The 27746-nt window shown below is 50.0% G+C and overlaps 1 protein-coding gene across 2 annotated transcripts in view; it reads right to left on the bottom strand.

Moving 5' to 3' along the window:
• The window catches only part of CREBBP (CREB binding lysine acetyltransferase), a 126026-nt gene that overhangs the window by 29148 nt on the left and 69132 nt on the right, over nucleotides 1–27746 (bottom strand). For both annotated transcript variants that reach the window (XM_078440146.2, XM_078440148.2), the window contains 13 exons: nucleotides 23892–24132; nucleotides 22454–22567; nucleotides 14634–14876; nucleotides 13241–13343; nucleotides 12886–13032; nucleotides 12132–12249; nucleotides 11274–11445; nucleotides 10900–10944; nucleotides 8657–8781; nucleotides 7912–8100; nucleotides 5899–6315; nucleotides 4126–4305; nucleotides 2966–3155 (listed from right to left, as the gene is read on the bottom strand). In XM_078440146.2, the coding sequence (XP_078296272.2) occupies nucleotides 2966–3155; nucleotides 4126–4305; nucleotides 5899–6315; nucleotides 7912–8100; nucleotides 8657–8781; nucleotides 10900–10944; nucleotides 11274–11445; nucleotides 12132–12249; nucleotides 12886–13032; nucleotides 13241–13343; nucleotides 14634–14876; nucleotides 22454–22567; nucleotides 23892–24132 (2284 nt within the window). The remainder of the gene's footprint in view (nucleotides 1–2965; nucleotides 3156–4125; nucleotides 4306–5898; nucleotides 6316–7911; nucleotides 8101–8656; nucleotides 8782–10899; nucleotides 10945–11273; nucleotides 11446–12131; nucleotides 12250–12885; nucleotides 13033–13240; nucleotides 13344–14633; nucleotides 14877–22453; nucleotides 22568–23891; nucleotides 24133–27746) is intronic.

The raw sequence follows: 27746 nt of genomic DNA, 5'->3' as shown, positions 1-27746 counted from the left end.
ACCACTGCCGGCCCAGCGCCACTCCCCTCCACGCGCAGAGGCCGGGCCTGCGGAGCGGATGTGCCCGATGGGAGCCTCGAGAGAACACACATCCTGCCTTCGGCTAACCCCTTCTCTTCTGTTCTTTACAGAAATGGAGTAGCGTTTGGTTTTCTTTGAGTAATTCTTTATAAGAAAACAATTATTTAGTTAATCAACAGCTTTTGCATTCTTCTTAGGCCAGGGGTCAGCAAACTCTGACCCACCGGCCCACTCCAGCCAGCTGCCTGCCTGCGTACAGCTGGGGAGCTAAGATTGGTTTTTATTCTTTTTAATGGTTAGGAAAAAAAGAAAAGAGTAGTATTTCATGATACATGAAATCAAAGGTTAGTCTCCAGAAGTAAAGGTTTATTAGAATGCAGTTCTGCTCTGTCTGTGGCGGCTTTCAGGCCACGAAACAGAGTGGCCGCAACAGAGACCGAACGGACAGACGCAAAGCCCACAGGGACTATCTGGCTCTTCATGGGGAGCGCGCTGCCCCCTGCTGGAGGCTGCATCCCCTCCTGGTGGCAAGCTCACACGTGGGTCACTTGGGTCCATCGCTTATTTACTCGCTCACTACACATTTGTTTAAGACACCTATGCCGAGGGAAAAGCATTTTCAAACTCCTGTCTTCAGCCGCTAGCACTTCCTCAGTCACATTTCAAGTGCTCAGGAGCTACGTGTGGCTGGTGACAAGCACAAAGAGCACAGATAAGTAACGTTCCTGTCGTCACAGAAAGTTCTAGCACTGCTCTAGGCCCTTTCCAAGGGTCTCCGAAATCGTTTACTTCTGTAACATAAAATGATTTTCACAGTAACACTAGGCTGTCATCTTCCTGCCGCACCATGTGGACATTTGCACAAACAAGCAAAAGGAACCACGAGTAACATCACTCGTGCCGCAGCACCACGCAGGCAGCGGCACCAAACCCGACTCCGTCGTCACCGTGCTCTCTGCTGCTGTGCACACAGAGGAAAACGCGGCAGCCGCACTCAACATCATCCTCGGTCGAGGAGTAAACGTTATTACTGTCAAGGATCTCAACCCTTGGCTACACGTCTTGATCTCGCAGCACCGAACAGGAAGCGGGCGTCAAGCACTTCCCGGTGTGCGGCCAATGCCCCGGGAGGAGGCGCTCGTGCGTGCGAGGCCGACAGCGGAAGCGGCTGCTTTTCTCAGCTCCAAACAGTACGAGTGGGAAAAAGACTGCTAGACAAGCTCCGGGTATTCAGATCTGGGTATGTGGCAGATACTCTCCCAAAAAGGAACAAAACGGGCCAGTTACACCAAGGACAATACACAGTATTTGTTGCCAATGATAAAATTTGGACTTAGGTCCAAATCAGAATTTGGAGAAACTTCTACCTGCCACGTGAGCTTGATGTGACAGCCTCTCAAAATTCCCAAGACTTTTGAAGAGATTCATAGTGATGTTAATAAATGTGATTTTAAACAAATAGTGTACAGTGAAGGGGCGCCTGAGTGGCTCAGTCAATTAAGCGTCTGACTTCGGCTCAGGTCGTGATCGCACAGTTTGTGGGTTCGAGCCCCAGGGTGGGATCTGGGCTGAGAGCTCAGAACCTGAAGCCTGCTTCAGATTCTGTGTCTCCCTCTCTCTGCCCCTCCCCCGCTGGCGCTCTATTTCCCTCTCTCTCAAAAATAAAATAAACACAATATATCGTACAGTGAAGTATGCTGACATTTGGAAAATCGGCGTAACTCAGCAAGCCGAATTCCAAGATGACCAAAGGATAGTATTATTAAAAAATGAAACAACCCCACCCACCCCGCCACGGGTAAAGGATTCATTCACAGCACAAGGCAAACAGATGGACTGTAATGTCACCGGGCATGACACCTTCAGTGCTGCTGTGGACCCAGACTGCACACTGCACCTGAGCTCTGTGAAACTTCCCCTCACTGAGTTTTGGTGTAGTATCAAACAAGAATGCTCCCAATGAACTGAAACAAACGAGGCAGCACAAGAGAGCTGGTAGCAGCAGACAGGAGAGTCCAGCCGTGTCTGCCAGACTGAGTCACAATGTTGTAAAGAAAACGCTGTCACGACTCTAAGTATGTTTGCTCTGGGAAGCTTATTTTTCATAAAAATATGTTATTCATGGACACCATGGAACAGGTGTGTTAGAAAAATACGTATTTTTAAATTTCCGACAGAATAAACAGCGACATAATCCACACAAACAAAACCTCTGGGGTCCTCAATTTTTAGGAGTATAAACGGGCCTGAGACCTGAAAGCTTCTGGTAGCCCATTATCTCCAGGGTCCCTCTCACTGGCAAAATTATAGAATGTCAGCCTCCGATACATCTCTGTCGTCTTTCCCAAATGTGTCACATGCAGTCCTTATCTTTCTGAGAGACATCCCATCTCCAAGAGTCACCTAACAATGTTCCAACACCCCGTTAACCTCCTTACTCGGGACCTCCGATGGGCAGAGAGCATCCTCACTCACGCGCCCCTCCCGCTGCACCAGGCCACTGGGGCCCACTGCGCTGCACACTGACTCTTGGCACCCCGCTTCCCATCCATATCAGCACACACATGTGCTGCCTCGGTGAGAATTTCCCTGGCATGGCTTTCGGGCGTCCTCCTGCTCAAATCTACCAGTGGCTGTACACGTCTCGCCAGGCAAAAGCCCGAGCTCCTCGGCGGGTGCAAGGACTCGGACGCACCCACCCCTCTGGCCTGTCCCTCAGAGCCGTGGCCCGTTTCTCATTCCTCCCATAAACCCTGTGGGCCCTGAAGCCAGAGTCCAGCTCGCTGTCGTCATTTCTGAAGAGGTAAGACTGGGGGAAGGGCAGGTAGGTAAGATACAAGGGGAGGGGCGGTTACTTTTCTGCTTTAGCTTCTAGCCCACGAGTGTGGAATCACAACACGGTGGAAAAGCAGCACAGTTCAAAAGTTCAGGAAACACAACCTACTTTTTTTGCGTGGCTGTGAAGGAGATGTTGACTGAGAGGCGGCCCCATTAGCGCTGCTCTCTTCTTCCTCTTTAGTTTCTACTTTGACTTCCGGTTTCTTCTCGTCCACTTCCATCGGTTCTGATTTCTGTTCTGTTGTGTCTGTTTCTTCTTTAACTTGAGAAGATCCTTGCAGATCCTCCTCCATCATCTTAAAAGAAACAAAATTACAGATAATGATGTACGAATATCAAAAACCTTTATTCTAACTCCGCCTCATCGGAAAGCTCTTAACAGTCTATCCGGGCCTGTCAAAACCTTCCCCTGCTCAGCGCTGCATTTACCATGCGCTTCTCTCCTCAGGGAGGAGTGGAGCACCTGGGGCCGGGTGAGTTGCCTTCATACAGCACCACTGCAATTAGAGTGCTAATGTAACAATTTTACATGCCAGAGTGCGTAAAAGACGTGGCCCCCACGCACCCATGACCTGCTCAGTGCTTGTACAGAGAGGAACTCCTACTTTGGAACAAGACTCTCCTTGAAAACTGGGGCCAAGTTTCAAACGCCACATCGCTCTGAGGGCCAGGGCCAGGGAGGTGAGAGAGACGGTGCAGCGGGAGGCGTGCGAGCCGGCAGAGGAGCAGAGACTCTGGCAAACTGGGGCGCCCGATCCCCATCTAAAGGCTGCGGCCGGGGCTCCCACCCAGACTGCCGCCACGGGAGTGCGAGCACAGTGCTGGGGGAGCTTGTCGTTTTCAAAGAAAAGCCAGAAATCCAGTATTATTTGTAATTCCTTGTTCCTAAAAACATTGCGTGGGCCAAACAAAACCTGTCTGTGGGGCTGGATCTAGTTTTCAACTTTTGGCACAGGCGAATTCGTGCATGAGCACGCCCTTGTGCCTTCGGGACTCTGCAGAGCCGTGGTGACATGTCACTGGATGATCCCGTCATTTAAGATATAAACTGGAACTCTTCATTTCTGGCAAAATAAAATGAAGTCTATACCTAGTACCTAAAAATAACCAATCTGTTTTTAATCTGTACCTTCTCTGAACCCGTAATCAAGCAGGATATTAAAACAAAAAGCAGGGTTGTCCACGGAGGGCCTGTAGCATCTCCCCTTGGGACACTTTAGGGACACTTGTGCTGCACATTTGCTCACGCCCGGGAACGGCACCTACCGCAGACCCCGGCTCCCCCTTGGATTCACTGGCATCAGGCTCAGTGTCCTCAGTCTTGACCTCTGCTTTCATCTCCAGCATCGGTGCCTCGGGTCCTGGCTGCTGGGAGTTGGTTTCGGCGCTGGCCACCGAAGAAGGAGTGGGGACCCGGTTATCGATGCTGGCTGCTGCCTGGGAAAGCTGTGGAGAGACAAAGATCATCATCTTTGTTAACACCACAGCACAAACGACGTGAAACTCTGCGGCTGAACCAATACACGCTTTTATGTTACCATTTCTCAACACTAACCTAAGAGACACAAAGAACTAAAGGACAGAGAAGTTAAAATAGGAATCCCAGAGGAAGTCAGCATTGAGCAGAAACACAAAGAACTTCCCACCAAGAATGCAGAGATGGGACAGCAGAGCTTTCTACATTTTGATATAAAACTAGTTTCCGGGAGTTTTCTACCTAAGTCACAGAACCTCCCGTTTTAAAATTAACTGGGGCGCCTGGGTGGCTCAGTCAGTTGGGCGGCCGACTTCGGCTTAGGTCATGATCTCGCAGTCTGTGAGCTCGAGCCCCACGTCCGGCTCTGTGCTGACAGCTCGGAGCCCGGAGCCTGCTTCGGATTCTGTGTCTCCCTCTCTCTCTGCCCCTTCCCCATTCGCAATCTGTCTCTCTGTCTCTCAACAATGAATAAATATTAAGAAAAAAAAATTCTTTAAAGTGAACTCCTTCCAATAAAGCCACTGGCGTTTATCGTAAAAGGCTGGAACTCAGATAAACACGTATACGAGTAGGAGTGCATGCCCGTATGGAACAAGAACATATAATTATCCTGTTAATTGCAGGAACAGAGGTGGTGGAGGTAGTGGAGGAATAAGCAAACATTAAGGGAAGGAACCACCACCAGAATTCTCAATTTTCAAAGTCTCACCTAATGGAGTTTTAATTTAATTAAATAAAAGAGAACATAAAATAACACAGGGATCTCATTTACAGATAAGCAACATAAAATAAGGCTAAATAAAAAGCACATTCCCTATGGAGAAATACAAACAGTAATGTTATACGGGGGTTGTTGTTGAGATTTTGACAGGTTTATAAATAAAACATCCTTAGTCCCCAAGAATGAAGTTCACGTATTTCAGGGGGAAGGGTGGTTTCTAAGTTAGGCTGATAAGACGACAGACAGGAAGATGTCAGCGGTCACCAGGGCAGGGGTGCAGAGGGTGGTGAGTGGGCCGCACCGGCTGCTCGCTGCCAGCAGGTCCGCAGAGCACGGGGCAGACCTGAGCCACAGGAAGTGCTAACCTGAGTCTGCCATTTTGTCACGGAAAGAAAAGGCTCCTGGTCTGAAAACAAGGCTAACAGGTGAAGGCAAAGCACACACAATTAGGTACGTGTCTTGTTCACCAAACACAGGAGTTTAAGAGAAAAACTGCTAAAACTCAGAGGATGTCAACCTGGGATGGATAATGGGGAACACACGGCTTCTAAGTATAGACAGTTTAAAAAATCTACAGAGGACCCATGTGGGATTTCTTTATAAGTGCCCATTTCTGAAAACTCATTTAATTAGGGAAGATGATCTTAAATCACATCCAGCCAAACACAAACACGGCCTATGGAGCCAATGTCGGAAATCAAACACAGCTCGTTATGGTTGGATTAGGGCACAGATACTTTCTGGGGCTGCACCGAAACGCTGTAGCAACTTCACGACAGTGTTTTTTATGGAGAAGTTCTCCATTATGAGTCTCCACCCAAAGACAGACCGCAAGGCTCACCGGTGTGCCGGGAGGCTGGGCATGCACAGGCGTCGGCTGCTGTTGTGATGACTGAGGGGTGGCCACAGACGGGGGCTGGACTGGGGTCTGAGGCTGTGGGGTCACCTGGGCCTGGGCTGCTGCCTGGACCGTCGGGGTGCTCTGGGTCTGGCTGGCACTGGGCACCGAGCCGGGAGTCGGGGTAGGGGTCTGCCCGGAAGACGACACAGGAGTCGATGGCTGGGTGGGAGCTGCTGGCTGGGGAGGAGTCATCCCAGGTGCCGACGGGTGCTGGAGAGACGGCATGCCCGCGGCCGTGGAAGCAGGGGGTGGCGTCTGGTGCAACGGTGACTGTGTCACTGGTGGACAAGGCAGCTGGCTGGCCTGAGGCCCAAGCATGTTCAGAGGGTTAGGAAGAGCAGCACCAGGCACCTGTCCCTAACGGAGGGAACAGAGTATGTTAAAATAATTTTCCCCATGTCAGAATGTGGCAATAGACTTGAAGAATTAAATGCATGAAAATCTAACCACGGTCTCCTGGTGAGGTCTGCCTGGTGAGGTCTGCCGGTTTCAAGAGAATGTTCCATTTGTAACAATTCACCCAGCTGTACACTTACAACAACATGCACTTTCCAGCGAAGTTACTGCTACGAAATATCTCTCGTACCGTGACTTACAGACCCGCTGAAACGTCTGGCTCAAATGAGCACGTCCACTCAGCTTACTAGCATCATGCTCCAAAGCATCTACCCACAGCTCAGACCACTGGAAGAAGTATTTCTCTTTTGCAAAAAAGCTGAGTTACTGAAACAATGAAATGTTTCAGTACAGTGATTTGCAACTGGGGACACGCTTCACATAATTATTTGCGGACTTTTAAAAAACAGATTCCAAATCACTGCTCTCGGGCAGGGGTCTGCAAACCAGCGACCGTGGCCAAATCCAGCTAGCTGCCTGTTCCTCTAATAAAGTCTTATTGAAACACAGCCACACCCCCTCATTTCATTTATGTGTGAATGAATATGCCTATGGCTGCTTTTGCACTACAGTGGAGCTGAGTCGTTAAAACAAAGACCCTTATGGCCCACAGAGTGAAAACTATTTACAGGACAAGTTTGCTGTTCTAGAGCAAGGACGTACTACAGACAGTAAGAATTAATTAACAAACATTTAGTGAATAAATCTAGTGTAGCCAATGACCTCTTTTCAATATTACTTCATGCAAAAAATGAAAACATGAATATTATCTTCCGGGGGAAGATGTGGCCTGTTTTAAATACAGGTGTATCGGCACACGGCAGCAATCTGATGCCCAACAGTTAACAATGGTCACAAAGGGGAAAAAGTGAATAATGAATGGGAAATAGTTCTCTTCAGCCTTCAACAGAGTACTTACAAACACATTCAACAAGAAGGGCTCAATCAGTCTAGTTAGCCTGATTCACCTGGGATGGTCAGACAGACAGACAACAGGGTATTTCAACCCAATGGTCAGGAGTGGAGTCACAGGGCCTTTCCTCACCCTTTAACACTCAAGGTCTCTCAAGATCACATGTGAATTTAAAACACACCATTAAAGAGGTGCCTGGGTGGCTCAGTCAGTTAAGCATCCGACTTTGGCTCAGGTCACGATCTCACGGTCTGTGAATCTGAGCCCCACACTGGGCTCTCTGCCGACAGCTCAGAGCCTGGAGCCTGCTTCAGATCCTGTGTCTCCCTCTCTCTCTGCCAATCCCAGCCTGCACTCTCTCTCTCTCTCTCTCTCTCGCTCTCTCAAAAACGAATAAACGCTAAAAAAACAAAAACCCAACCCCAAACCAGAACACAAAGACCAGGAACCAAAAGACGACGACCCATTCCACTTTTGTGGGAAGCTCACCCAGAGATGGTAAGAGTAATTCTGAAGAGAGTAAAAATGACGCAACAAAACGGGAGGCGGGGGGAAACGAGAGATGTGAGTCACATGCAAGTGTGTACTGTGGAACTTTAGCTCAGGTCAGGAGGAGGCTGGGGCTCCATCACCAGGCACGGTACCTGCGGCACGCCCGTCTGGGCCGCCGGCTGGCCCAGGCCCACACTGCTCACGCTCATCGCCCCGCCGGAGGACTGGAACTGGTTCTGAGGCAGGAACTGGTTCTGCGAAGGCGCCTGGGCCATGATGTTGTTGCTGTGAGCGCCCATCATGTTCGGAGGCTGGGGCATTCGGGAAGGAGAAATGGCCATCTAAAAGACAAGCATCGTCGAGAGTTCAGAGGACGAGGGCCAGAGTCTTCAAGATAAACTAGAAGAGACAGAACTCTGCGAATCTCCCCTCCCCCTGCCTTCTCACGCAAGGTCTCTGAGGAGCCAGCTGCAAATTTATCTCTGAAGGGAAATCAATAGCATGCCATAATTTAAAGTTCAAAATATGCCTTTTACGACTTCTCTGAAGCATTAAGAAGGCAGCCTCAGGAGAGTAAGCTCTAGGAGACCACAGATGCTGTCAAGCACCTCTCTGCAACTGTGGGAGGCTGCGAGCTCCAATCTCAGACATGTCTTCTCGCAAAGTCTCAAGTCCCTATTAATTCATCATCCCAACAAAAATAAATAACGGTCAAATAATTCTCGCTGTAGTAATGAAGACCAAAAAGAGGCAGAGAGATGTGAAGTAAATAAACCACAGCCAAAACCAAAGGAGTAAGCACCAGGGGATTCTTGACCTACAACTTCACTGTGCAGAGAACTTTCCTTACCCGAGCAAGGCCTCCTCAGCACAGCTGAGGCCAACAGAAGCACTTACCCCTGGAACGGAGCCCATGCTGTTCATCGGGACGGAGTGGTTCATGGGGGACGCTGCACGCGGTCCCATGGGAGCCTGCGGCAACTGTACGTTCCCCAAGGACATTGGGGTAAATGAATTCATCCCTGTAAACGTACCCACAACGGTTCATTAGAAAAAGTACCCACAGGAAAATAAGAGCTACAAACCTGCCAAATGCTAAGAGAAACAGAGTGGAACATGTATGCAATACACACAACAGAAAGAAAAATCACGCAGCGAATCAGAAAAGATGGTGCTGTACCACTTTTCAAATCCGGAAAAACGGCACCAGTGCAGTGGTGGTGGTGGTGGTGGTGGTGGTGGTGGTGGTGGTGGTGGTGAGAGCGGTTTGGGGAGGGTGGGGAGGGTAGCACGAGGAGACAAAGGGAGAAAGTCAGGTAAAGCACCCGTGAACGAGGCGGTGCCAGGAAGGTACACCTACATCCATAGGGGACGTGTGAGCCAGGGTCCGGGCACCCATCGGAGCCAATCTCCCTAACACCTTCTGGAACAGTGGCCCCCGTCTCCTCTCCTGCAGGAAGGCCATCCTCATCATCCCAGGCCTCCTGGCTCTTCAGCTGGGTTTACCCTTACTGTTAGAATCTGGGAGAAGACTCGAAATATGGTTTTAATCCTGCAAGTGTGCTAAGTGTTTAGAAAGTGCCCAAGGGCCAGCAATTCTCATTCCCCGCCTCCTCTCTACAGACTGGGAAGCTCTCACTTCCGTGGCTACTTCACCTTCCCAGGGGTGTTCACAGCCACAGGAGTATCACACAATGAAAGACACCTCACTGGCCACTAAGCATCTCCGGGCCACAGAGTCTCATTCTTCCTTATTTCTCACAATACTCTGGCAACTCTGAGCTCTACATAAAGGCTGGTTCAAGCAAGTCTTAGGGCTGACACTGGGGCTCAAGCAGAATCCTTGAGATGCTGCCTTAATACTGGTGTGGCCAGGACAACGTCTCAGAGAACATGTGCCTCGCTCAGCATTACCTTCGAGGACACCTAGAAATGTCACCCTAAAAACCACGTGCCAGCACGGGGCCAGGGGGGCTTTCTAGGAAGGCTGTAAGCTTCCCTCTCTCCTTGAGGATTTTATGAAGTGAGTAAGAGAAAAAGGCAGTACTGAGAAACAGTACCATGAAGGGCTCCCTCTTCACACAGACACAGGTGCTGGTAAGGAAGGTGTGAGTGCTGTGCTGTAAAACTCCTCCTTCCATATCCTGCTCAAAAGCCCTCATCAGATCCCAAACCAGCCAAACCTTCCACGTCACGTCCGACGCAGCACTCGGCTACACTCCCTCGCTCCATTTCCCTGGCTTCCCGGTTTCCTTCACTCCTAACTGGTCCATCAAAACAAGTCCCTCAAGTTTCTCCGGATCATCAGTGTACCTCCTGGGTCTCTCCACTATGCACGAAGATGGCCACAACTTTTTCAAGTTTACGATCATTATTTTTTAGTCATCTCTACACCCAACGTGGGGCTCACACTCATGATCCCAAGATCTAGAGTCTCAAGTTCCTCCGACGGAGCTAGCCGGGCGCCCCGAGGTTGCCAACAGCTTTTACAATGACCTCTTCTCCTGTCTCAGACGACCCTGCACACAGCTGCAAGGCCTTGCTGTGGAATCCCCTGGAAGTCGCCACCTCTTCTCAAAACCTGGAAAAATATCCTACTGTTCCAGTCCCAACTGGACAAGAGCTGTAAAAGCTGTGAAATGCCCCTCTCCGTGAACTCCAAAGACCGCCTCCGCCACAAACACCACAGACCCTCAAGTCGAGTCCAGACTGGCTGCGGCGCCCCAGCCTCTCGAGGAGCACAGACACACGCTCTTCTGCCCACACCACCTTCCCGCTCCTGGCCGGCTCCATGCTCTCCTCTGCAACATTCACAAATGTTTCCTTCCCCCACCTGCAATGCTTCTTGAGGTGACTCTTCCTAAGAGAAATAGACCCTCCTGTCCATTTAAAAAAAAAAAAAAAAAAAAAAAGCCTAATCCCATTTCCTATCTCCCTGGAGAACTTTCCTATGGTCTTCTAGCTTCCAAACACCACAGATACTCATACTGCCTGTGGAACTGAATTCTGGTCATCAGCAAAAGGAACAGAGGGAATAACAAGGAGCTATAAAGAAACACAGAGGGGAAGAGGAGAAGCGAATGAACTCTGTGACTATTCAACGTTAAACCAAAATAGGATTCACAACAATAGTTCAATACCTTGAGAAACCTGCACGCGATTCACTGGCAGGGGCATGGGTCCATCTAGAATGGCAGAAAAAAATCAGTCATTTAAAATAATCCCTCATTTGGGAATAAAGAATTTTATCTTCAGAACTTCAAACTTAAAGGGAAAACCAATCAACGGGTCTAAAAGCACTGTGCATTCTGAGGCCAGCACACCCTTAAAAGGGTCCCTCCACGAGAGACTCAACGTCCAAACACAGGCTAAGGCGGAAGGCCACGGCCACTACCACTGTTTCCAAAGCACGGGCTCCCTGAGAACATAATTCTACATGCTAGGAACTACACCCCAAACACAAAGGGAAGAACAAGCCAGCAGACTAAGGGCTGGCAGAAAGAAAAGTCCTTACTCGGAGGCCTCACAGGTTGTGCCTGCGGAATCCCAGGGGGCTGTGCCCCGGGGGCTGGTAGGGCGGGCTGGTTACCCAGGATGCCTTGTTTGTGTAAACGTGACCTCCGCTTTTCTTCTAGTTCTTTTTGTATCTTGTAAATTTTTTCTGCCAGTAAGTGATAGTATTCATCCTGAAGAGCAATGATAACATTCAATGTTAGACAGTGAAAGCTGTAAAAACCCCAATGATCTGTGTTAGATGTTCTAACAAACTAATGAACTTTTACATTAGGGACACTGGCAAAGGTAAGCATTCTGCACTTCTGGTCCGTTTTGTAGTCCTGAGTAAGCTCTAGTCCTGACGGGGGCGGGGAGCTCCAACTCACGACCCCGAGATCAAGGGTCACGTGCCCTACCAGCTGAGCCAGCCAGGCGCCCCCAGTATCCGGCACTTCTAACCGATACACCTAAGGCCCAACTTCATGGCGAACACCTCGTGACATGACAGGACTTATCAGGCAGGGAGTCCTAACTGAACGCACGTCACATTTCATTCCACAGTCGAATCACTTCTTGGATATTCGACACCGGCAGTGACACAGTACGAGCGTTATAAAGAGTGCCCACTGTGGAGCACATCCAAGGATAAAACACAATTGTCCATGCCCCGGTCACCACTGTAGCGGTGACATCTGTAGTCAAACAAGAGAGCGGTACAGGGGTCTCAGGTCCTATCTGGGATGTCTCTCTGGTCAGCATCCCCGAGGTGATGAGTCGACCTGACTAGCAGATTCCCCTATTTCGAGACAATGAGCCGGACGGATGCAGTTCTATCTACTGCAGGTGCTGTGCAGCTAGAACACGTATGGCACCCTACCCTGCTGTTGGCGGACTCATACATGTCCCCCTCCACTTTCTTAGCATAGGCCACCAGGTTCTCCATGCGGCGATCCTTCAGGGCTGCCGGGTCAGGGGTTGGGAAGATGGCTTGGACCCTGGAAAGACAACACACTCCGTCAACAGACTTTCGGTATACCATCAGTACCTTGTTATTTTATACAACTGTTTCTCCAAACAATTTTCACTAAAAAGAGAAAGGCAAACAAAACCACTCCAAGGGAATCAGACTGACCCACTTCACCTCTGATTTAACTGAACTAGCCTGAGAAAGTGAACTGCTGACTTCCTCTCTGTTACCACACTGTATGGTGGCACTATCGTGTCCTCTGTATTCACCAGGCTCAAACTCCCCCGATTATCTGGGGCCTCCATGATTATAATCTTGAGCCCTAAAACAAGGCAAAGCTTCTGAACTAATCCCAGCTCCCCGTTGCATGCCAGAGCTCAGAGGACAGAAGGTCTGGCCACACTGGGAGTCCCGACCTCTGCGACATGGGTCACAGCACAGGCCCTGCTGCAGGGGCTGCGATTCCGTGGCCTGCCGGCAGTGGCTGTGGATCCCTAAATAAGCATGCGACCCTCTTCAGCTGCTAGGGCACTGTCTGTCACCTGGGGCCCAGGGGACCACTCAGGAATTAAATCGGACATCAGTGAAACTGCACAGCTGTCGCACTGCTGTCAGCCATGACATGTTCCCGTCATATGTGAACACGGGTGAGGCGGGCACATACAGTTTATGCACTAGGTGGCTCCGCAGGTCCTGAGTGACATGTTCGTGCCAGCTTTTCCGCACGCCGGTGCTGGAAGGAGGTGCCGCTGTGGGTATAGTGCTGAGGGTCCCGAGGTTTGCAGAGCCTGAGCCGTCGTTCATTAGTGGGCTGGGGAAAAACAAGACACTCAGTCCACCTACGCCTCATTTACGTGAGGCTTTTCAACCACATGTGACTTTTAGCAATCCCCTGCCCCCTGCCATTTAAGCTATCTTCACCGTCACCCATTTAGAAAGAACCCCAATTTTGTGATTCCCAACCCACTTGCGTGTGCGACCGTCGCTCAGAGAGGAGCCGACTGAAACGGGGGTCTTACTTTGTGGCCCCGAGGGAAGTTGGAAGAGCTGATTCTGAAATCAAGTTTGGCGGCTGCTGATCTGTTGTTATTCCTCCTGCTGGAATGTTCATTGGGTTATTTCCTTTAAAGACAGAAAGAAATCCACCAAGTCGTAAATTATAATCCACCCCTCACAGTTCCGGTAACAGACAAATCACCGTGTAAGTAAGTCATTCTCCTGAGTTATGACAATAACCACTACGGCAGGAACTCTGGAAGCTGTTTCTCCGGTAACAGCCATCAACTTGAACCAGTTCCGCGGCAGTCTCCTCCTCACTGCATTTTAAGTAACCCAGATGAGGCGTGCGTCGAGGCCGGCGGGCGCCCTAGGTGCGCTCTAGGGCTGTGACGCAAATTATAAGCGATCCCCTCCGAGCCTCAGACTTTTACGCCGGCTTCATTAACACCATGCCCCGAACAACTAAACTGACCTGTGTCACACAGATTTGGGTCAACTTTTCTTCTATCGGAAAATAAAATCAAAGAAGTAACGTGCACGTGAAAACACTTGTGTACAGGGTTCCCGTTAAAGTAAGAAAAAGTTGACAGAGAGAGAGGTTACAGGTCTTGTCCCACATTATATCCTCAAGTAGGAGTGGAGTCACTTTAGAACTCAGGTCTGAGGGCTCCAACCCAGTCTCCCGGCCGGGAGAAGTTAGTGTGCATTAGGGCAGTTGGGTTTTTTCCCCCCCTCCAAAAAGCAATAAATGAGTTGTTTTTAATCGTCATTCTTAAGGTTAAAAGACTTACTCTGTTAGGAAAACAATAAAACTAACACAACCATCTTGACCTGACGGACCTAACTGCTTGGCTTAAGCCTGACTTTAAGAGCAATGTGTCAATTTACAGAGAAATGCTAAGCAAACAGTATGCAAACATGGCAAAAACTGTGGGGATACCCCGGCCAATGAGCCGACATGACACCAGGAAACACCATTACGGGGAGAGAGGCCGGGACGGGAGGTGCTGGGGGACACTCCCGCCAACCTGCCCACATCTGGGCCGGTCACCTCGCGCTGTGGGTGGGGGGAGCCGGCAGACCGGCTACAGGCTCCCCCTCAGGAGGGCACTCTAACAGGTGGGACTCGGCACTGTGAGCCACTGAATGCCCTTCGTGAAAACCGTCCCGACAGGAGCGGCACGGCCATCAAATGTCGGCTCCTGTGCAAATGCTTTTCTTCTCACAAGCCTGTCACATCTTCCTAGCACTCATACTTCAGCCTTTCCCCAGAAGTTTTCTATTTCAAGGATTTAAAAGATATCATCATCATAATTTATATGTATATTAATTTGAATTTAAAGTAAAAACAGTAACTGAAAACAGCCGCGGGTTGTTCCGGACGAACGAGCTCTCGAGAGTCCCTTCACCTACCCAGGGGGTTGAGAGTCCTCATCTGCTGGTGACTTTGAGGCTGTGCTGGTTGCTGGCCGGGAACCTGAGGCTGCAGCTGCGTCTGGGGCTGGTTCAGGTAGGGGAGACCAAGGGCAGCATACGCGCGCTGCATGGAGCTGGGGTCTATGGGATTCGGGTTACTCAGCGAAGCGGCGTTCTGCTGGCCTGTGCCGACAGAACCGATCGTGTTCTGAATCCCACTAGCTGGAGACCCCAGGATGGCTAGAAGAACAAACAGACACACAAACAAGAAAGGTAAGTAAAAAGGAGAAGGCCACACGTGACTGAAAAACTACCGAGAAGCAAGTACAATTGTATCGAGAGACTATCCACCCGTGTCCCGAGGCAAGAGAACACGGCTACCGAGGAAGGAGCTGTGCAGACAAAGGGACCCTCATCTAGTCATGTATTCTGCACAGCAGCAGCTGGGAAGCAACGAGATCCAGAAAAGCCAAGCTTCTTTCTATGTCAGAAGGCAACAGCCCACAGAATCAGAGCTCACTTAAGGACAATCGCATATGAAATCTAGACGCTCAGAAGTCTGTGCCAGGGGGAGTAGCAAACGCGTTGTCGACAAGAGACAGTGTTCTGATTGGGGGCGGTGTGGGCAGCTCGTCTGCCACCACAGACATGACCTAAGGGGGGCCCCTGTGGCTGCCACTCTGCCTGGGGTCCTGCACTGCTCACCTGCACGGGTACAGAGGATGAAACAAGGAGCAGAGTGATACCCAGTTGGTCAGTTTTGTTAACTCATTTTAATAACTCTATGACAAAATCTATCTCATGACAAAATCGCAATTCCTCACAACCTATGTGCACAGTGGCATTAACCCACACGTCTTTCCTACGGCTTCCCACACAGGAAGGCCCCCTACTGAGCGGTCTGGCTATCTAAAGATGCTGAAGAAAAAACTGTATCGACTGACTGACGTAGCCAAAAAGAACGGGTGGAAGGAGGCTTGGTGGATTTGCATTTCCCCAGGTGTCACCTCAGCACCACTGAGGACAGCACAGACTCAGCTTCCACCACCTGGCCTAGTGACGGCAGGGCATCCCCTCTGGGTACTCCATGTACCGGGCCGATCCCAAAAGGCCGAAGAAAAATCTGTGGCAACACAGAGAACCCCATTCCCAAGGACTTCAGAGTTAACAGAGATGACCCCAAATTTGCATCTCCTTGGCCCCTTGGAGTTCAATTCATCCCTCTGTCCGTCCACCCCAATCTCCACATTTGGTGGGCACTTGCCATAAGGCAGAAGTTTTACGTGCTACTATCTATTCTTCTTCTTAAGATTTCCCTTCTTTCCAACTCCTCCCAACTTTGGTAACGTTATACACAGTAGCTTATAACTGATACTATAACATATGACCTTTGATACATTAAGCAATACCACAAAGGTCTCCTTTCATATTGAGACCATTACGTGTAACAATATTCTCACATTCAACCATCAGTGCAACCGATGTGTAACATAAGCACAGTGTAACATAACACTGTGTAACAGTGTAACACAGTGTAACATAAACAACTCACATTACTTATCGGAGTATTTTAATTAAACCTAAACGTGTAAGAAAAAAAGATCTTGGTAATTACATATTCCATACTATTAACTTTTCTAATAAAGACATTCAGATCTCAAACTCATTAACACTCATTAGACAAAATCACGCACACCAAGCACCTCATTATTGTAAGTGAAAAGTGATTCCCAAGGTACACTTTATGACAAGCGTGCAGCTCAAGTCATGTATGATTTCTCCAGAAGTATTTTCTCTAATAGTTAATACTCCCCCAAACGTTCAACACGTGCCCACCATATTCCTAAAACTGACCACGCCAAATCTAAGACCTCTGATGTTACAAGGAAAGTAATCCTGGGAGGATGATGAACTGATCTCACCCAGGGGTAAAGAACAGACCCAGACTGCATTTGCTGCACACAGGGATGAACTGCGGAGAGGAACTGAAAGAAAGACGCTATCCACGTGGCCTCCGTTTCAGGGTGAAAAACCAGCGACTTCTTCCTTCTCTTTTCCACTCTCATCCATCAGGCCCCAAATGCCATCCCTTCCCCCAAAATGCCTCCTCCCCCCAACCTTAGGGTGAATGCCACTCGTTAGGCAAAGGCCATTTATGGGGAAGCCAGAACCTCCCACGGAAGCTGCTGACATGGTCACTGTATTTTGTGTTTGTTAATAGCATTTATTTTCTACGTGTAAACACTATTGTATTTTCTTTTTTTTTTTTTTTTTTAAATTTTTTTTATTTATTTTTGGGACAGAGAGAGACAGAGCATGAACGGGGGAGGGACAGAGAAAGAGGGAGACACAGAATCGGAAACAGGCTCCAGGCTCTGAGCCATCAGCCCAGAGCCCGACGCGGGGCTCGAACTCACGGACCGTGAGATCGTGACCTGGCTGAAGTCGGACGCTCAACCGACTGCGCCACCCAGGCGCCCCTGTATTTTCTTATTAAACAAAAATACAGTATCTGTCAGAAGACAAGTAAGCATCTGGTAGCTGACAATCCTAACAATCCAGAGGCATGGAAAAGAAAGCATAAATAAGTAAAAAAAAAAAAAAAAAAAAAAAAAAAGGTCTCCGACCTGTAAGCATGGTCCAATTTGAGTCCAAATGCCGTTACGGTGGGACACAGATACCTCAGGGTAACGGAACGCACACATTTACTAGAGGAGTCGTGCCTGGCTGAAAGAGGTGTCACCAGGTAAAAGTGACCATAAACCCCATTCTGTGAGCTCAAGGCACTACCACCCCTGCCAGAAGTTCTCCTCATCTGTCGGGCGGCAGCAAGGCTTCCTGGAACTTGCACAACGCCTCCCGGGTCTCTGCTTCTTTGTGGGCACTCGCTCACCGCACAGAGGGTGCGTGTGGACTGTGTGGGGCGCCCTGCTAGGCTCCAGGACGCGAGCACCGAGTCTGCCCTCACACAGAGAGAACGGATTAACCTAATAATCCGCTAAGGAACGGGAAACGGCAGCTCTGGACCCTGGAGCGGAGAAACCACACGCGTCTTCCCCGAGCCCGTCCGCTCCCTGGAGGCAGTGTGCTCACAAAGCCCGGCACAAAGCCCCGGAAAGGCCCTAGCGGAGTCCGGAGTTGGGGGCACGGCGGCAGGGCGGCGGGGCGACGGCCGTCCGAGGGCCCTGCCAGTGCCGCGGGCCTTGGGACTGAGCCAAAGTCAGGAGCGCCAAAAGCAGCGACGCCTCGTTTATCGGCACGAGGGAGAACGAGGCCTTCCACGTTGAGCCCTGTCACACATTACTGACGGCTACCTCTTTAAAGGTCCAAACCTCGTGCTCTTTTCCCCATTTGTACATCTTCCTTCCTTCCTCGGAGCCCAAGGCTGTATTTCACGCGCGATCTGCCACTTCACACGGTGTCTCAGCACCTGAGTGTGGCGCTCCTGCCGGCAGCACGTCTTCAAAACCCTCCCTCACCTCCACTGCCCCAGCTAACCTGGGCGCCCACGACCTAGGAAATAAATGGCCACATTCTACAGTGGGCTCTTTTGAGGACCCACCTGCCACTTCTTAAGTAGGTCCAAGGCAGTCCTCCCCCAGAGGGAACAGAAGACTGTTCCGATGACCGGTCCCACAGAGGGCACACGGCGGACATTCAAGTCCCCGGTCATTCTCAGCAAAACTCAACTCAATCTGAAAATCCAGGGAAAACTGACACAAATCAAACTCCAAAGCTTTGTCGGCGTGGTGGGAAATACACCACAAAGCACGCAAAGCAGCGACTGCCTCGTCACTGCTGAGATTTCTACGGAAAACGTCGTGCTGGAATTTACTCAGACCTGCAGACGTCTCCGCAGAGCGGTTCCTAGGCCACGGTGCCTTCCAGGTGTCGTGTGCACCGGAACGGCCTTCCTCTCACGCTTTTTTTTTTTTTTTTTTTTTTTCAAGTAATCTCTACACCCAACGTGAGACTCGAACTCACAACCTCAAGAGTCACATGTTCTACAGACTGAGCCGGCCAGGCGCCCCTCCGGCATCCTCCCATGCGCGGTACAGGGCGGGACAACACAACACCAGAGCCCCAGGGCCAGACCTCTGGCACGGCCACCACCCGGCAACAACACAAAAGCCTCTGCAACACGTTTCCTTCGGAAGCCAAATGACTGAGAAGGGGCACACTGTGTTCAAAAGAGCAAGGAAAAAACTGCTCTGATGAAATACATCACCAGGCGGCTGGGTACTTCAATCAGGGGCGAGCAAGCCCACTGCTCTGCCCCTACAGCCACTCCGGTCCCACCGCCCCGCCTCTGTTCTCCAGCCCAACCGCCGTCTGTCAAAAGAGGTACCGGAGAATCTTGAAAGAGCTCTCAGGTGGAACAAGGGCCTGTTCAACCACCACTTACTGAGCACCGAGCAGGCTGCTCCATGAGGAAAAGTTTTAAAGAGGCACATCTGGACTCGATACCAGGAAGGAAGGCTTCTCATGATCAGAAGTGCTTCAAATGGGAACAAACAGCCAGACCAAGTAGTGAGTGTCAAGCCAGTGGAGGTATTCAAGGAACAGGCCAGAGGACTACGGACTCAGACACTCTCGGTCCTCACACTGCGGCTCGGCCCGCGTCTAAGGCAGCTGTGGGCGGTGAGCCAGTTTGGTTTGGCTCTGAGGCTGGTCCTGTCCCATCTCTTCTGACAGTCCCTGCGGGATTCTGAGTGGGGAACCCCATGATTTCCCCAGAGAAAGACTCGAAACTTCTCAACAGCTCCAGGACAGACAGACACCCAGCCCTTCAAGGCATGCAGGGCAGCACATCTCGGCTGTTAATGCAAATACTAATCATCTAGCAATTTGTTAAAATGCAGATTTTAATACGGGAGGTGTGGGATGGCCCGAGTTCCTGAAGTTCTAACCGGCCGGCCCGCAGTGCCTGTGCAGCCTGGTCGGAGGACTGTACTGCGTGGGGAGCAGGAACCGCAAGGATGAGGCGCCAGGAGTTTAAACAGGGAATTCGGTCGTGTGTCCACACAGCCCCAGTCCTCCGTGCAACCTGTGCACTGGAATTCACTGTAAGTCGGATGCCAGGACTGACATTAGATATACACCTGGAAAACTCCTAATTATTCCATAAAACCTGATTACCTCTATAAGGGAGGGATAACAGCTCAAGATCGGTGATGACACAACGTCTAGAAAACAACTCAAAGAAAAATCAAAACAAAATCTCGACAGAGGCCAAAAAGGCAACCGATGGTCCGGGACGGCTCCACAGAGGATGCCGGCAGATCCTGCCAACAGAGACGTCGATGGAAGAAGCGGGCAGCGGGCTGCGCGAGCGTCTGGGGGCAACCTGCCCGAAAGCGCGGCTGTGGCAGACGCGCCTGGGTCTCAGGCAGCGCCCGGGGGCCCTGACCTTTTGCCACAAACACCCCTCTCTCCCCGAATCACCTGGCCTGCGCAGGAAACTCGGGAGTCCACGCTGGTTGTGCTGATGCGACGTGTGCCGTCTAGAATGTCCTTCCACTGCTATTCTGCGGACACTGGGCTCCACGAAGCCCCGCCTTCCACACGCGCTGACCCTCCCCTCCAGGACTGCCGGTACCACCGACCCCGCCCGACCTCGCTCCTTCCGGGGTGCGACTGTCATGTCATTTTAGCGGATATATTCCACCCTGGACCCTGACTTTGAGCTGTCGGGAGGGCTGGATCCGCATTTCCTCTCTACTGCCCGACGCCGATGTTCACGCGCCACGAGCACAACTTGCTTTAGGAGAGGAGAAACAACAAACGTTTGTAGAAAACACACTGCTGACAATCTCTCACTCGCCACATCAACTCTTCCGCCCTCAGAAAACCACAGGGCTAGAGAGAGCCCAAAGAACACACTCAGGGCTGAAACCTGAAGTGAAGCACTTAAAACTTTCTTAAATGAGCGCTTTCGTTTCTTTTACAAAAAAAATCACCAGAACCTTGCATAAAGTTGATGTAAATACTCCCGGTGACTTTATGCTATAAAATCACCGAGGTGACACCTCACGTTATGACTGGTAGAAACGCTGTGGTTGACCACTTCAGAGCACGCGCTGAATCAATTGTCACAACATTCAGGCAGTTACAAGGATGTTGAAAAAAAAACCCACATACATTTCTTTAAAAAAAAAAAAAAAAACCACACAAGCGTTTCTTAAAAAGAGAAATCACAAAAGTTTAACATTGTCATGGCAACACATACTAAAGATAAAAGGTCCCAGAAAAGCCACACCCCCAAATCAGAAGTTCAGAATGAAGTCCTCACTTATTCGTGGAATAATTACCTCGGCACTTAAAAACCCTATTACTGAGACGTGTCCTAAAACACCAGAAAGTGTAACCACCACTATATACTAGTTAAAAAAAAACAGTTTTATGCCGACTTTGAGGAAAAAGCGGCCTATTCCAGTAGAACTCCTGTCCCAAGTACACACCTCTGAAAGCCCCAGATTGCGGGAACATGGCTTCACGTAGGAGAGATCCCTGAAAACTGGGTGTGAATTCCCACTGTGGTCAATCAAAGACAAATTTAACTGATTCAGAAAAGTGTCTTTTAAAGGGAACTAAGCACGAGTCCTTGCGCAGGGAGGGAAGAGGACGGGCCCACAGGCGAAGCCCGTCCCACGCTGGGGCCGCCCTCTGGGGTGGGTGGGAGGGGGACGCGGGGGCCTCCCCGTGTGGCACCCACAGCACCCTTAGGGACGAAGCGCTGGCCAGCGCGCCCTATGCCCCAAGGAAACGACCAGAGACGCGGCAGCACAGGCTGCCCAGGCAGCAGCGGGGCGTCGAGGAAGACGATCAAGAAGAACGAGAGCGACGAACACGCAAGCGCAAACAAGATGGCGCAGACGAGATGGAGGAAGATGTGCGAGACTGGGCGGCGCCGCGGGTCCCCGGAGCGGCGCCGGCCCGAGGGGCGACCCGACACTGGAGGGCACGTCCTAGCTGTCCAAACTGAGGGACACACCCAAAGGCCACAAGGTTACCTCTGAAATGACAGGGAAGGGCTTAAAGTGGAGAAGAGATGCTCATCCTCTCGCCGCTCTGGTGCCCACGGATGGCAGGGGCCCGGGGGCCACGCTCAGGCCTCCTGAGCAGGGACCGGCGCTAGGCCGACCGGCTAAGGGCTACACAGAAGGCTCGAGAGACGACAGAACGATGGGGATGGTCAGGATGCGGCCAGTCCTGGGGCAGAGACTCAATCGGTGTCGAATAAGCTGTTAGTTACACAAACAGGTCTGGGCACTGCCTCTGCGCGGAGGAGGGAAAACCTCGAGGGTGCCTCCCTGACCCTGCCTACCTGGCTCTTCTAGAACACAGCTCTCTCCAGACTCACTTCAGGACAAGGCGTTTCCAATTCCAAAGTAAGCGTCCCCTCTCTCTCCCCACCCCCTGAAGTCACTGCCACTACAGTGACGCGACCTTCAAACGCTCAGAAACTGAGTGTCTGTCAAGACAGGGGAAGGCTGGTCAGGTCCTCTCTGCGATCACAGCGCCCCTCCTCCTGGCACTGCTCCGCTGCTGCCGACTCTAGTGCGGTGCTAGTGCGCGTGTGCCGGGGGCCGGGACGGAACTCCAAAATGGCCGTGCGCACCGTGCACACCACGGGTCCGTCTCTCGCTAAGCTCAGCTTCCCCCTGGCGTCACTGTGCCGCTCCACGTCCATATCTCTGCTCGCCACTACCCTTGGCGCTAGTGATTTCTGCCCTGCTTCCTGCCTCCTCTCCCGCACTCTCTTTAGAAAGAGCTGTTCTCACCTCCGAGCTTCTCTATCCCCAATGCTCACTTACTTTGTTGGTTTCGCTTGTCACTGGCATTTTTCAAAGGGAGGCAAACAGGACAGTCATGTCGTGTGCAGTTCTTCCAATGAGAGATGATTTGTCGTGAAGATGCACAATGGGCAACTATGACCAGAAAAACAACGAGATGTTATTTTTCTATCCAGATCGTCACACTTTCAATTACACCTAAATTATAATGCCAGATTCCATAAGAAAATGGTAACATGTGTAACCATAACACAGTACAGGCAGTCCTCAACTTACAAACGGGATGTTTTCCAAAAGTTTGTAAGTCAACTGTTGAGAATTCTGAACAAAAGTTTCCCACAGAAGCAATGCCATGAATGATGGTGAGTAAGATTCAGCCCACAAAACAAAAACTATCCGACCTGAAATACCGAACGGTTGGAATGAAAGGTAGGACAAATAATAATTACGTCGTGTCACTATTGAAAATAAAATTTCTACGTTATGTTGAAGGATGAAACCATCTAAATAAATACTGCAGTTCAAGAAATACATACAGAGAAGCACATGAGAAGCCTGTGGAGAGTCTAAAGTGGACGCCGGTCACTTCTCTAAGTACTTGAGAGAGTGACGGAACCTAGTGGTTACTCTCAGTCTTGATTTTCACTCTGTACTAAGGCACTGTGATTTCTTTCTAAAGGCCCAGCATGGCCCGCCCCTACTTCTCCATCAGGATCAGGGTTATGCCGGGGGCTCACATATGTCACCAAGGGAGAGAGGGAGGTCAGGGAGAGATTCTCCCTAAGGTTTAGGAGCACAAGTAAGAAGACAGAGAGGAGGATAAAGACGAAAGAAAGCACAGTTGTTAGTAAGAAACACTTTCCTCTGCAGACTCAAGGCGTCCGCCACAGAAGAGGGGGAAGGGAGCACAGGACGCGCCTGAATCACCCCCTTCTCGAGGAGAAGGCAGGAGGGGGCAGGGATGATACGGTGCACACGGTTTCCCATGTCATGGATCGTCACCTAGGACGACTTTGCTGGTATCCTGATCGGCCTCAAGACGAAAGGGCAGAGGAGCGAGGCGGGGGCCCCACGGCCAGAACACACGAAACAGCTGCAAGACCGATGCTCGAGGTTCAGGGAAGGTGTGCGTGCGTGCCTGTGCCGCGCCGCCCGAAGAAAACTGGAGCTAGACACGTATGATGAAGACAGGGCTCAAGAAGTGACAAATGTCTTCCGTGACAGAGGAAGGAGAAAGAGAACAGAGGCAGGGCGCAGCCTGGCCCAGTAAAAGCGCACAGAATCTTAGGAAACCAAACCGCCGTCGTCCCAAGCAGGTAAGCGCCCCAGCGGCACGTGACGGGCTGGTGCGTGGGGACGTAGGTTCTAGGAACCTCATTCACGAGAGAGCTACTGAAGGACACTACAGACAAATTTCATCCTAAGCCATGCCGCCGGGATTTCAGAAAACAGCACTTACCTTGACAGGCTTTCCCAGCCTGACAGTGTGTCATGTGATTCAAAACATTCTTCATGGTTCGGCAATGCGGGAGAGAGCAGGCCCGAACTTCTCCGTTCGCTTGTTCTCGTCTCTGACACTTGTGAGCATGAAGCAGTAGAACCAGCTGCTGCTGTATCAGTTTGCGCTTTTCAGGATCTGCAGTGGGGCCTGCTGTGATCGCTTGTGTGGGTACAATTCCCACCGAAGTTTGCATCTGAGACTAAAATAAAACAAATTAATAAAGATACTTTAATAAGCTTCCAGAGGCCTAACTCATGTTCACTGTTTTTCAAACTCATGTTAAAGCTGACGGACCACACTGGCCACAGAGAGAAGGGGGCTGGCGTGGTTTTCTTCAACTCATCAGCAATTTTAAGGAAGGTCCAGGAGCACAGAAATAAACCAAACCAACTCAGAGGGCTGATTATAGTTCACTCGTGGGGCACCAGGGGGGCTCAGTCGGTTAAGCAGCTGACTCTTGATTTCAGCTCTGGTCACAATCTCATGATTCCGGGGAGAGAAAGCCCCTTATCTGGCTCTGTGCTGACAGCACGGAGCCTGCTTGGGATCCGTTCTCCCCCTTTTTCTCTGCTCCTCCCTGCTTGCACACGTGTGTTCTCTTTCTCTCTTAAAATAAGTAAATAACATTTGAAAAAATACAAATAAAACTAAAGTTCACTCATGTGCGAGCACCTCGGAGCAAGAAAACGACACCCGTTCTTTAACTGCAGTAACCAAAGCCCAGCTTATTCTACGACCTAGTCAAGTGCAGGAGAAGCTGTGGACTGGCTTAGCTCGAACCATAGGAAACTGCTGTTTTCATAGGCCCAGGGGCCCAAGGCTGGCAATTTCAAATGGTTCAACCTAATTAAGGGGACTGTCAAGGCCTGACCAATCACAGCCCAATGCAAATATCCAATACACCAGAAGCACCGGAGCCAGTGTGGATTTCATTATCTTGTGACCAGAAGGACACCCTCACTCGTTACCTCTCCTCAGAAATAACAGGACACTTAACACGACCCTCTGGTACAAGTGGTAATGCTCGTGAATTGCTTTGCCTTCTATTAAAATTTCAATGGACAATTTTTCTGACAATTGTTTCAAAAAGTGTCTGATGATCTGTTAATGTACAGAAACAGAATTTAATTGCTTTCATCCTTGCAAACTAACAAGCCAGGGCGACTACGCCTCTTGACTGCAAAGCAAAGGGAAAAGGGGGCCCAAGGAGCCTTCTTACTCTTTGCAGATGGCCGATGCCCTTCAGACAAACTCCATGACACTCAAGAAGCGAGAGGAATGGGACACTCCTAATATGCAACAACAGAGTCCACAGTACAGGGGCTGCTCACCTTCTCTTGTGCAGGGACCCGGAAGGGCTCCCAGCTCCGTTTCCCAACACCCCCTGCCTCCCCTAAACCACACCACCTCTCGCACTTTTCAAATTAAGAGTCAAAACTATCTATCTGTTGGGGCGACTGGGTGACTCAGTCAGTTAAGTGTCTGACTCTTGATTTCGGCTCAGGTCGGGATCTCACAGTTCGTGGGATCAGCCCCACGGCGGGCTCTGCACTGACAGCAGAGAGTCGGCTTGGGATTCTCTCTCTCCCTCTCTCTCTGCCCCTCGCCCACTTGCACTCTCTCTCTCTCTCAAAATAAATACATAAACATTAAAAAAAGCTACTTGCAATTAGGAGAAAAAAACTCTACAAATATTTTTTAATGAACCAAAGCTCATTTTTAAAAACTTACAGGGTTTTCTGTTTGGGTTTTATAAGAACTCAGAAAATAAGTACGTAGAAAAGCCTCAGAAGCACAACTCCTGGAAGCCTAACTATGGTCTAAAGAAAAAGCAAAGTCCCAACTGAGAAGTTGAGTATCCTGACTGGAGAAGCACTTAACTTGTAAGAGAAAAGAACTTCTCTTCCTTATGTTTATTTTTTGCTGGTTACAAAAGTATTATATACGTGCTGCAGAAAATGTGAACAGCAACAGAGTTATGAAGGAAATAATTAACACTTGAAATCCCAATACCCAGGAGTCCACTACTTAAGAGTTGATAGGTTTTTCTTCTTCCAGTCTTTTCATCCATGTACACGCATATGTACGAACCATAATCGATAGTCTTGTCCCCTCCCCCGCCACACACAAACACACACACGACTTGGTGTCTACTCCAGGCTCTGTCCCATATCGTTGTTTCATACGATATGACAGCATGATTTGTAATGAGCATACGGCTATACATTTATCCAATCTCCCACTGCTCAACATAAACCGTACCCTCACCCTTTTCTTGCAACTTAAATACAGCTTTGATAAATAGCCTCTGACTATGCCCCCAGCAACATTCAGTACCGATGTGAAAACTCTCCTCCTCGATCAGCTTACTCCCCCAGAGAGAAAGCCCAACCAGAAATCAACAGGAGTGGACAAATGCAAGAGGACCCTTGTTTAGGCCTCTCTCGTGCATTTATTACCAAAATTTCAAATATACAGTGAAGTAGACCAGTAAGGATACCATTATACACCTAACAAAAGGAACGATGCTTTAATACCCGTTAATACTTAGTCCATGTGCAAATTTCTCCAGTTGTCCCCAAAACACCTTTTAGAGTTGGTTTGCACAGATCAGGACCCGATTAAGGCCCATGCCCCATATTTGGTGGTGGTTGTTAAGGTTCTTCATCTACTGCCTCCCTCCCCCTTTTATTTTTTTCATGATGCTGACTTGTTTAAGAGACCACGTCAGTTGTCCTATTTCCTAACATGCGGAGCGCCTGTACGGCTCAGTAGGTGGAGAGCCTGACTCTTGACTTCAGCTCGGGTCATATCTCACGCTTTGTGAGAATGAGCCCTACATCGAGCTTTGCACTGATGGTGCAGAGCCTGCTTGGAATTTTCCCTCTCACTCTCTCTCCAAATAAATAAACCAACTTAAAAAAAAAAAAGAAAAAGAAAAAAGAACTGAGATGTAGTGACATGTGATGCTCAACATCTTTAAAAAAAAATAAAAATATAAAATACAGAAATGCTACATACAAAGATATAAATCGTATAAAAGTCAGGTAAAACTCCTAACCTTATAATTAAATTATAAACAGACTGCTTTTGGGGCACCTGGGGGGCTCAGTCAGTTAAGTATCCGACTTCGGCTCAGGTCATGATCTCGCGGTTTCTGAGTTCGAGCACCGCGTCGGGTTTTGCGCGGACAGCTTGGAGCCTGGAGCCTGCTTCGGATTCTGTGTCTCCCTCTCTCTCTCTGACCCTCCCGTTTGTGCTCTGTCTCTTTCTCTCAAAACTAAACACTACAAATAAATAAATAAATAAACAAACAAACAAACAAACAAATAAATATGCTGCTTTTAAAGTTACTAAAAATTAACGCACTGTGTCTCATGTGGGATGTTCTTCAGCAGGTTTTGAACTATACTGACCATACTTTGAAAGCCCACCACGTCGAAAGAGCATGGATGCAAAGTACAAGGCGCACGTGTGTCAGCAGATGCCTAATGAGCTCTACACATTGCAGACAGGTCCCGGACAAAATGGAACGGAAGACCCGTCTCGGGTGCCTGTGCTGGCCGTCCCGAGGACTTTGCACACCTGCGCAGGTCTAGTCCGGGGAGCGAGGCGCGTGCAAACGCAGGACACACTTCAGCACCTCCATTCACAGACCGATGTCTGAAGAGGACGAAGGAGCTACACAAACTGCAAGTTTCCCGAAATCTGTCAGAAACGCCCGTCAGGGGCTACCGACGACTTCTCTGCTCGGTGCTCCCCGCCCAGGCGGGCCGGGAAGTGAAGGAAAAGTGCTCAGGCGAGAACCTCCCT

This window comes from Panthera onca, chromosome E3 (genome assembly GCF_046562875.1).
Source record: "Panthera onca isolate mPanOnc1 chromosome E3, mPanOnc1 haplotype 2, whole genome shotgun sequence".
Classification (NCBI taxonomy): domain Eukaryota; kingdom Metazoa; phylum Chordata; class Mammalia; order Carnivora; family Felidae; genus Panthera; species Panthera onca.
This window is presented reverse-complemented; position numbering and strand designations above follow the sequence as displayed.